The sequence below is a fragment of the Nipponia nippon genome, unplaced genomic scaffold (genome assembly GCF_047370975.1).
Source record: "Nipponia nippon isolate SJK-2023a ecotype South Korea unplaced genomic scaffold, ASM4737097v1 scaffold_1, whole genome shotgun sequence".
In the NCBI taxonomy this organism is placed as follows: domain Eukaryota; kingdom Metazoa; phylum Chordata; class Aves; order Pelecaniformes; family Threskiornithidae; genus Nipponia; species Nipponia nippon.
In genome coordinates, this window is record NW_028262290.1 from 123,915,433 (window position 1) to 123,926,854 (window position 11,422).

Sequence of the window (11,422 nt, forward strand, 5' to 3'; positions counted from 1 at the left end):
TGTCTTTCATCAGGTTAGAAAGTGGCTGTGGATGGGAGAGAAAAGCAGTGGAGTGAGGATCTTTTATCCTGCTTAAATTAATCACAAAACTGTTCATCATGTCAGGGACATTTGCTTGTGTGTGCTTGCAGAGCTGTAGTTAAAACCAACTGCTAGTTACCAATAATATAGTAATATAGCCTGTATTAAGTTCTCCATAAAAGTCTTACCTAACTGTATACCAGCTGGGTGAATTCCTTACGAAACTTGTAACACCCTCCTTCTCCACTCCCCCACCCCACCACCTGGATAAAACACTTCTAAGAAAAAAAGGTTGTAAGCTTTATCTCCTGCATTTAACTCCAGTACGTCCAGGGGAATGCCCTTTACCGCTATGAAAATTAACTGTCAGCATGAGATACTTCCTTGATTTCTGCTGCATGAGTAATTTTATAAACTTTTTACTTGGAATTTACAGGAAGCAGAGAGAATGCTTCAGTCAGGGGACAATGGAAGTGTACATCTTGCATATGGAGAAGCAAATTTGGATTTTCCTGTAAAAAGCCTAAAATACAGGTATAATAAAATGTTGTTCTTTTTGAAAGTTTTTGTGTCACATGCTGTAATTTGCTTTATATTAAGTTGGTTGTCTATGAGTTCAATTTTTTTTTTCCCCCCAACTTTTAACTCAGCCATGATTAGGAAGTATGAAGGTATATCTCATGGGCCTATAGTAGCATTTTTATGTTGTGTTGTTCTTTAAAACTGCATCTTAATTATAAATTTACATGACCATCTTGAACAGATCAGATGACTCAATTTCGACCAGCTGTACTCAAGGTGAAGAAGCTTCCTTGGTCAGTTTTTGTGGAATACTTGTGTGTTGCTGTGCATGAAATACTGAGTATTAAGCAACTAATAGCATCAGTTGAGTCATGTGTTTACCAGCCCCTTGGATTTTTCAGAAAAAGTCTAAGTGTGCAGTTCTTTGATCGTTTATTTAAGTGAGGGCTAAAGTCTATAATTTCTGCGATATAAAAAAATCTTTTTAGAGGCAGCCATTTTTACTTTAAAAAAGTCATTTTCTGAAAGTAAATGTGAGGACAGGGTTACCAGTTCTCTTCCAGAAAAGGAAGTGCTGGAATTTCACTGATGAAAAGTTCCTCTAGCACTGGAAGGTGTTTTGTTTCAGTATGTATCTCCCTTGCAGGGGATGTATTCATCTTAGTTGTCAGGTATTCTACAACTGTTCAACACACCTGGAAGATGTGACAGATAAATAGCTTGCCAGCTTTTTTTGCCTCTCTAGTACTAAGGGTTCCTAGGTTAAAAATTGGCTTTCCTATGGATCTAGAGTAGCGTCAGGTCTACCCTGATCTGAGTTGGGAACAGGCAGATTTTTGCATTAGACAGATCACTCCTGCTGAGTGCTATTGTCTACTCCAAGAGTAGGCTTAATCAGACTTTAGCAACTCAAATAAAAATGCTAAAGCTTTTTTAAAAAAACATTTGAGTTGCTAATTGCTCTCACAGTAGAACTATGATTTCATCAGCTATGTGCATTTACTATGTATTTCACTGTCTTGCGTCTTGTGGGGAATCCTGAGGAAAATGGCTTTCAAAGATTTTTGTGCAATTTGAGGAACTCTTACAGATACTCTGGGGTAGATTCTGAAGCTTAAGTATGGAATAGAAAAGAAAACATATCTACAGACAACACCTAAGTCTGCTGTACATATAAATGTGTGGAGGGCAAAGGGGGAAATAGGCTTTGAAAGCTTACTGTCTGTGAGGGCGAACTTATTTTCTGCAGGACTTGGGAGGATGGTGGCAAAAAAACCTTGAAAAATGTCTAGTAAGGCTCTGCAGGAAAAAAAAAAAAAACAACTTGAAGTCTGTCTAGATAATTGGGACTTCCAGATTTTTGCTAGGTTTAAATCTCAACTGAGTTACCAGTTTCAGAATTTTATTAAAATCTGCTCTTTTGTGCTTGATTATTTCCTGGAAACAACTTAAAGTAATTCTGATTTATGAAAGCCGTAGCAGAACAGTGTGATTAATTTCATTATTTCTGAGCATGCAAAATAATTTTCTGAAGTTGCAGGTAATTTAGAACTGGGATCTCTCTCAAATATTCTCAATGTCTTAGTGGAATCTATGTGAAAAACTGTTTTAAGATGCTATGTGATTAAGGCAGCGCTAGTGAGTTAAATTTTCAAATTTTTGTTGAAATAAGTTTGTAGGAGATGAACTTAACTTGTGGCTGCGTAAATATTGAAAGAAGGCACAACTGATGTAAACGATGAGTGACAATAAGTATAATGCCATTGCAAGGTATTGTATACTAACCAGAAAGTATGTTTGTTCTTTAGTGTTGATCCCTCAATTGTAAACATATCAGACGAAATGGCCAAAACTGCACAGTGGAAGGCTCTTGCCATGAGTACTGAGAATGCCAAAGTAACCAGAGCTAACCTGAGGTAGCTATAATTACTCACGCATTTTCTAACTATGGTCTTGTATTTAGCAGCTAATAGCTGTACTTGTATTTCTTGAAATGTATCTCAAAAAGAGCATACATGGTTTGTAGATCTGCATTGACTTTTTTACTTTTGAGGAACTTGATTTTGAACTGAATTTTTGCTCTGTACTCTGAAGTTAAACAATTTCTATAAGGAATTCCAATTATTAAATGTATCATTACAATTTCAAAGTTACTCTTTATTTGCTTAATACAATTGTATGCTACTCTGATGGGCTTAGGGTTTCTAAAAGCTTTACTAGAGTGTATATGAGCATGGGAATTGTTTGATCCTGAACATTACAAATGCCAGTGGGAATAAAAGGTAAGTCCAGCATTTTCATTGTTGCTTTATGCTGCCCTAGGGTCTGCCCTCTGGTTTTGTGAGTTGGTTGGTTGGTTTGTTTTTCCCCATCTCGCTTTTAATCTCTAAAAATCAAATGTGGCTTGAATATTATCTTCACTGGATATGAAATATGCTTGAATGAAGTACTGGACAGATTAGGAGTCCTCGGTGCTATTAACATTTCCTTTAAGCTGACGTGCATCTTCTGTCGTGGCTAGGAGCCTCTTTATCAGTGAGCTTACCATCAAACAAGGAAGTCTGTATGCAATGAATCATTCTGCTGTTCCATCCTAGTTTCTTCCCTGTCTGGCTGAATCAATCAAGGAGAGCAAACCAAATCCTGAATACTCATATAGAATATCCCCAGCTTCCCGAGAGGCTTGTAATTTGTAGGGACTGGTATCTGTGGACTGCTCCATCACAGTGCAACTATTGCTTAGTAGTTTTTATGTAGGAAAGAGGGAGAATTGGCCTGGTTGACTTGGAAAATTCTTATGCAATCCTCCCATCTGTACATGCATCTTGTTTTGGTTGATCCCTTTCAAAGGAAGACAGGTTTCACAGATAGGAAATTGTCAAGTTTTGTGTAAAATCACATCTCAGTGGAAGAGTTGGTGGTGAGGGAGAATTCATACGTAGTTGTCCAAGCTGTTGGGTACTGTTTAGCTTGCATCATGGAAACAGCGGTAGTGACTGGCCACTTAGCACTTGTGTACCATCTGTTTAGTCAAGACATGCATTGCTCCAAACTAGGCATGGAAATATACTTTGTTTTGCCCAGATAGTAGGTCAACCAAGGGTGAAGAAGGAGACAAGGAGAGATCTCAGAGTTATTGTAATAGGAAAAGCTGGAGAGACTTGTTAGTGCAGGCACCATTTTCAGTGAATCTTCATCCCATATTGTTCAAACATTTTAAAATGTTTAAATAGATGTTTTAAAAATGTTTAAAACTTGAGTACCACACAAGCTAGACTGTCAGGAAGATGGATAACAGCGGCATTAGGTAGATAACAGAGTATTGTGTGTCAGTATACCCTCGCATTTAATTGTTTATTTTCTTTCATGCTAAGTTCTGAGAAACCCCTTACAGACCTTGTGGATGCTTCTGTTACATTATCTGATAAGTCACTGTGTGTGTAAGGCTTGAAGAGATACAGACCTGTATTTCTCTTTCCAGAAGAACTAAAATTTTTAGATTTGGTTTTCAGGCAGTTAGAAGTTATTACAACTCCATCCTGTGCTTTCCTGTTTCCTGAATAGGTTAAGTTAGTATAGAATTATATGCAGCACTAGTGAATTAGGCTTCTGACCAATTTGCAATTTTTTTTGATCTACTTGGGCCATATTCAGTATTCCATTTATTTTTTTTTTATATTTTGCTATAAGACATTTCCCTTAGATTCTGTAACATGGCCCGCTTGAGATTAGTATGGTAAAAATTGCATCTTGGAAGGGAACTTGCTGAAACTACAAATTGAAAATAAAAAACACTGGTGCTGGAAACTAGCTCTTGCAAGAGGCAATCTGATACTGCATGCATTTAGAAAATGTTAGAAGGCAAGACTTCCTTGAGCCTTAACTCAATTGGTTGCTGTTTTCATGTATTTGCTACCCTTTTTTTGTATAGTGGGTGCTGGAGAGATTGAGAGATGTCACCACTGCTCAGTCAAAAGTAATTCCCAGTAAATTTTTCATCTCAGTTCTGTTGAGGTTTTTCTGTGTAACAGTCTTCATCTGATAACATGGGCAAATGTTGGTGCTGTGGTAAAAATGGTTCTGTAGGCACTGCTATTTTCAGATTTATAGGTTTCAAATAGGGTGAAGTTTGAAGCAAGCAATGTATTTTGGAATTCCAGATGACATGTTGTGTGGGTTGGCATTATTTCTTTAAAAACTTACCTTTTTTTAAAAAAATATTTTTTAGATTTGTTTGTCTTTCCCAAACTGATCCAGATTGCTTTTTCTTTCTACCTCCACCATCTCTCATATTTTATAGGTTCTGTGGAGTCCAGGTACACTTATGTTTTCTAAGTAATCCCAGAATGTTTCTCTCTGCATGGATTTCTGCTACTTTTTTTTTCTTTAAAGAGCAACTCCACAGATGTGTCGTCTCTTCTAAAATTCATCCCTAGAGAATCCTCGCTCTTATGCTGTTCCAATTTCTCTTCTACTGTCCTGTAACTACCTCGGGATGTTCCTTTCTGTCCTTGGATAAGCCACTGTTCAGTGGCTTTGTGCCTAAGAGTGTCAGTTGTCCACGTGCCAGCCAGCCTGTTTTCTTTAGGATCTTCCACTTGAATGGATGCTTATGCAGATTTCTAACTGTCTTCTACTGTTGTTACAAGTGTGGTTCCCCATTTTGAAAAGACTGAAATGTTATCACAGTCTTGTATTGTGAACAAAATTGTTTCCCTGCCCAATAATTTATCAGTATTAATAACATTGCTTATTATGTATTTTTGAGTGTTTTTAACTAGACAGTTTTGTGTTTGATTTTTTTTTTTTGTTTTGAAAAAGATGTTTTGCAAAACAATTTCAAATCAATAGAATGAATAAAAGCAGTGGGACTGGAAATGGTATTTATAGATGAGAACTTGGTGATTTCTCTATTTAAGCTTGTACTGTTCCTGTGAATAGTATTTAACAATTACTAGAATGTAATAGAAATGCATCATCATAAAAGTATCCTTACATAAATACTTTCAATGTTCATTGTTAAGTATAAAATGTTTGAAAGTTAAGCTTTACTAAAGTGAACCAAATCTTACGTTTTCCTCTTTGCTTTCAAACAGCCCTGAAAAACCAGAAAGTGTGAAAATAAATGTGGAAGATTCACCTGTTGTGAAGTATGTGGATGCTGAAACATCTTTATAGAACTGAACAAAGGGGGAATTGTGTGTATTTGTGTGTGTATATATATCACTGCAGGATATTATACCATTGAAGTGTGATTTCCAATTTAAGGAGCAACATGTATTTAATTCTGCCATTGTTTAGGGCACTGTAGATATGCTTGCATAATGAGAAGATTTTCGTACAAATAAGATGAGTGGTAATCACACTTCAGCTATTTATTTTATTGGAAATTTTATTTTCATTTTTAAATAGGAAGATTGTAATGAATGCATATTATTTTCAATAATTAATATGTGCATAGAAGTTAAATCAGCTTTTGCTGACGATTACTGGTCCACGTTGCTTAAAATTTTGCAATACCTCTGTTTATAATGTGCGCTACAGAAGTTTGTTTTCCATGCAGGCAATTACTGCTTGTTTTTGCAGGGTATACTTTTTTGTGATTTCATAGAACAAATATTAATGTGCTGTTGACAAGAACTACTGTGTTTTATGTCTCCACTATGTGCTAGTGTTTTCTGGATTCTGTTTCTCCTATTTTACAGAAGCGGCCTAGAGCCCTAAGTTGGGTGGTTAGTTAATCCTTAAAATATATATAAATACCCTGTTCTGCTACCTTTTTTTTTTTTTTTTATTTTAATTCACTCTTGATTTTTCATTATTGTCCAGTAGCAGTATGAGTGCAGTAATTGTAGTTACAGTCCCAAGTCAGTATTTGCCATTCTGGACACTCCATGTTTACACAATATAAATTGGACTTCGAGACAACAATTTGGTCTATAGGAAGTTATACATACTTACCACACTAGTACTTTTGAATTCTTTTATTCCTGCTTTTATTTACATTTTTCCATCGACTTCCAGAGTCTGATTTACTCAGCTCTAAGTTTAAAGTATGTCATGTCCTCATCAAATATGTTTCTTGCTTAATTAATTTTTAAATTTACTGTGTATTTGATTAAATTAGCTGTAGTTTAATTCTGTAATAGGTTTATGATCAGTATTATTTTATGGATTACAAATTGCTTGTGGTATTTGTGTGTACAGTTCTGATCCTCTCCATTGTAAAGGGCATATATGATAGCACACCAACTTATTTTTAAACATTTTATTTATTTTAATTAGTATAAATTTTTATCATGTAAGAAGAATTTAAAAAGTAAATATTCATTTATTAAAGTAAATGGGATTTTTTGGGGGCTCACTGATAAAGATGCAGTCAGTGCATTTATTGTACTTAGTTTTTCAAGTTCTAGTGTTTAGCATTATACTATTTGAAATAATGATAATTTTATGTATAAATGAAAATCTTGATCACTTACCTGTGCAGTTTCCATTATTAATATTTTTTTGCCTTATGCCTTAGTTTTTTGGCTTTAATTTCTGAAATGATCTCTTTACATTCTGAATTGCCACAAGCCCTTTCTGGATGTATTACAATGGCTTTAACTAGAATCTGTGCTCATTTAAAATTAAAAGATGCTGTTTGCTTAATTTTGCTTTTGGCAAAGTTGGGAGTTTTGCCATGGACCACATGGTAAAATGCTCAACAACTGCAAACGGAGCTGATTCTGGAGGAGGGCAGAGTTCATCTGAAAATACTACTTGAGGTGGAATTTTGGTGCTCTTCAGCCAAGTGTTACTTGGAGAGAAGATAATTGTATATTACAAAAATAAAGCAATCAGTGGGAATAAATAGAAATGTTTAAAAATAGCATATAAGTTATACGGACTGTTACCGTTCCCTTTAAATGTAATGTAATTAAATAATGCCTTTTTTTTTTTTCTTTTTTCATTTGGCTGAATTCCAAGAAGACAGTTTAAAGAAAGTAAATCATAGTGTACAGCAATACGAATAATGCCATCCAAACTGTCATAACAAAGGCTCAGGTCAGTGGCAAAGCAAGTGAGATCTGCATTACCGATTTGACTAATACTGTGTAACGTCCTGTATACATGTTCCTTTATACATGTTCCTTTATTCTTAGATAATAGTGTAGCTTGAGACTTAGCTTGGGTATGTGCTCTTTCAGAAAATACCCACGTTTTCCCTCTAGTCAAACTGAGATACAGTGAAACTATAGCAGATGGTTTTCCAAAACTTTCTGCATTATTTAAAAAAAGAAAGTACACATCTGCACGTCAGTTGTTGACTACTAAGTAGCTCTTGCTGAATCAAAGAGGGAAGATACTTTTGGGGCAGTTTACATAGCGTTATCCACAATACATTACTTCTGTAGCAGTCCTCCCAGTAGTTTTACACTTCATGTTCACAGTCCTACAACAATTTCCAAAGACCCAAAAAATTATTGTAAGCCTTTTAGATTTTTAACTCTTTAAAGCCAGAAATCAGGGTTCCCTGGTGCTGCACATCTTGTATCTGGCTTCTACTTCAGAAGGGTTAAGTTTTGGTCAACATTACAGGAAGTGGGTATTTTTCTAGTAAAGTTGAAAGGAAACAAAGCCAAAGCCCAACAAATCTAATCACAGTATTTATTTAATTTTGATTGTATAGATATTTTAATCAGTGCCAGATATACCATGAATTGCAAAGCAGTTTACAGTGACCTTTAGTTCCAGTGTTCTTGGTCGCTAGCACGTTATGCTTGCACTTTTTTCCCATATGGATAGAAGAAGATCTGGTATTAAGTGCATAAAACCCCACTGATAATCTACGGTTAAGTGATTCGCTGCTCATTTTACACCTTCTCTGCTTTAAAATCACACATAGTATTAAAGTAGAACAGCTAAGGATGTAGCTTACTGTATGTAGATACACATTTTGCCTTAACGGATGCAAAAGAGCAGTGATAATTGCTGTGCACTGATTTTCTTCAGAGGGGTTAAGCCCTGTAAAAACTACGCCAATGTATTTCCATTCCAACAGTTAGAGGAAAATAAACAGCCCTGCACTTTTTTTAGATGCCTTGATTTCCCGGAATGGAGCTTAGTGCTACTGTGTATGTGGCTGCAGAGCCAGCTCAGGAAGTCCCTCTGGGTTTTTTTTTTGGTCTTTTTTTTTTTTTTTTCCTTTTTCTAATTTATTTATAAATATGAATGTTTACATAAAGCGTAGGTCTTAATTTTGACCACTCCATTTAAATTATCATCTAAAATATTTGACTTAAAGTGCAGTCTCATGTTTAAATTATATTCTACAAAACTCATTCTTAGTATTTTCACATGTATTACAATGACATGCTTTTCTTTCCGTTTACATATGCCCAAATTAATTATACTTTCTTCCTACATTAACTTTGCAGCTGTAACATAAGGTTATTCAGTGAAATGTTCCAAATTGCCAAGTTCGTCACCATAAAACCTGTTAGGGTAGAGTTTGGTGCCCTAGTGGGGGTTTTTCAACCAAATGTCTTGGTCATTTTTTCTGCATTTAAGGGAAGTTCTCCTGTTATCATTTGCTTCACCTGCATCTCTGTCTTTATATGGTAGCTTCCTAATTTGTGCCCTTTGCAAAGGCAGGTTCGACAGGCTGTAAAATATATCTGTAACAAATAGGTGTCATGTCGCAGAGCCTGCACCATTTTAAAGGGTTGTCTTGTACATATGTTCTGTAAATCGTAAGATAAACGGTTCATGATTTTCAGTTCACAAATGTAGTCTGTTAGGTGAGCACCGCGATGATTTTAGTTTTCTTTTTGCTTTATATGATTAGTAATGTTTTAATTACTCATCTAGGTCGAATTCATTATCAAGTACAGTACAAATGTGTGAAATACTTTGTTCATACCAACAATAATTTATTTTACGGTGAATTTTAAGACTAGAGGCACACAGCTTTGAGTCAGTGTAAAAGTAGTGCTATAAATAAAGCAAATTGCTTAGTAATTTTAAGTCGATTTTATTTTGTAACATTTTTAGTGAAAACTTCCAGGACTTCGTAGTTGGCATTGAAGTTAATCTAAAGACACTTTCACACTGAATTTAGTATCTGCTGACATTTATTTGGAATAATGAATGAGTTTGAAAATCAATACTTTTCTAACTGATTTTATTGGCAAGACACATAATTTATAGTATTTTTCTTTCTATTGTTGCTGATACTCCTGTGCAAAGGTGTCTTCCAGGGTTCAGCATCTGTAGCTGAACTACGCTTTTGATTTTAATACTGATTGTTTGAAATGTGATTACATACTGTACGGTTCGAATTTTTTATGACTGCTTTTCTAACTACAATGATGTTTTCTTACTTCATAACAAATTCCAAAGCAAATGAAAACATTATTCCAAATGTGGAATCAATATTCAGTTCGTACAGAAAACACAACGCTCAGACTCGTCTTTATTGTGAAAGATCCAGCCTTTTGTTGTTTTAATTACTGCTAGAATAAAATTATCTTTTGTAATGTTTCGGAAACTTGGTAAAAGCAATAAAAATCTACGGGACTATATTATGGCTTTTTCTCTTTTTATTATATGCAAGGGGTGGGGTGGGGGTGCTGTGCTCAGAGGCCGGGGCTTGCTCGCCGCCACACGGGGCTGGCGTCCCCGTGCCCATGGCGACGGCCAGCGGCGTCGGCCGTCGGTAAGGGTGCCCGGCACCTCGGAGCACGGCGGCTTGCGATTGGCCGGCGAGCCCGGCTCTTTTCGAAGAAGATGGGACGCGATTGGCGGCGGGGCGGGGTTCCCCTCGCGGCGGACGGAGCGTTGCCGCCGCCGCCGCCGCAGCCGGACGCGGAGCGGAGGCGAGCGTGAGTGGGATGGGGCGGGGGGAGGTGGGGGGAGCACGCGCGGCGCGGGCCGCCCCAACGGAAAGCGGCGGGCGGGAAGGGAGCGCCGCCCGCCTCGGCCGCGGGGTGGGCTGTCAGCCCGGCCCCTGTGCAGGGCCGGCGGGCGGGAAGGGAGCGCCGCCCGCCTCGGCCGCGGGGTGGGCTGTCAGCCCGGCCCCTGTGCAGGGCCGGCGGCGCCTGGCCGCCGCCGGTGGCAGGCGGCCCCGCCGTGGGGGGAGGCGGGGGGCGAGGGCTGGCCTGGGGAGGAGGCAACAAAATTCGGCTGCTGTCTTCTCGGCGTGTTACGGCTTTGTCACAGAGTTACCGGGTAATCGCGTACACCAGCCGTGGTATAATTAAGTCATGGAGAGGTAAAGGTTTCAAACTCGATGTTAAAAATGTCAAAAGATAATGTTGGTAATTTGGGGATGTATGTACAGATGCAACTTGGTATAAAACACTTCAAAAAAGTCAAGTGCTGACCCAGGCCTGCTTAGTCATAAATAAGATGTAAAAACTCCAGGGAATCTCTTCTAAATGAAGCCCAGTTTGTGCGGCGTGCCGGCTGCCACCTCGAGGGTGAATCTCAGTCCTGAATCTCTTCGAAGAAACTAGGAGTAATGCCTCTAAAGTAAGGGTTACTCTGCCCCCATCCCTCCCCCGGTCCTCCCGATGTCATCTTCCCCAGCCCTGCGCCTTTACCAGCTCTGAGCCTTCAGAAGACTTCAAACAATCTCTCATGATTCCCAGAGGCTCGAAGTCTTAGCGGTACAGTTCCCTAAAAAGGTCTGCCTGGTAGCGAGGGCGGAGAGGATGAATTTCACAGAGCTGCGTATTATCCTTGCATTGATACAGAGCTGCTCGCTAGACCTCAGAAATCCTCTTTTTTTCTACATCTGTGAACTGCAGATTAACAGGGTAGATTGAGGCAGAATCTACAGATAAAAGTTATGATCTGGAAAATAGCCCCGAGACTTGTATTGCATGGGTCC

At 38.0% G+C, this 11,422-nt stretch overlaps 1 protein-coding gene across 7 annotated transcripts in view; it reads left to right on the plus strand.

Annotated features, from left to right (window-relative positions):
• SLC4A7 (solute carrier family 4 member 7) overlaps nucleotides 1-10,112 on the plus strand; it is a 100,472-nt gene extending 90,360 nt beyond the window's left edge. For 3 of the 7 annotated variants that reach the window (XM_087770908.1, XM_087770940.1, XM_009466433.2), the window contains 3 exons: nucleotides 458-555; nucleotides 2,352-2,459; nucleotides 5,640-10,112. In XM_087770908.1, coding sequence (XP_087627034.1) covers nucleotides 458-555; nucleotides 2,352-2,459; nucleotides 5,640-5,721 — 288 coding nt within the window. In that variant the 3' untranslated portion in view covers nucleotides 5,722-10,112. The remainder of the gene's footprint in view (nucleotides 1-457; nucleotides 556-2,351; nucleotides 2,460-5,639) is intronic. The other 4 variants (XM_087770937.1, XM_087770944.1, XM_087770913.1 and 1 more) reach the window with 3 other exon arrangements.
• The last annotated feature ends 1,310 nt before the right edge of the window (nucleotides 10,113-11,422 follow it).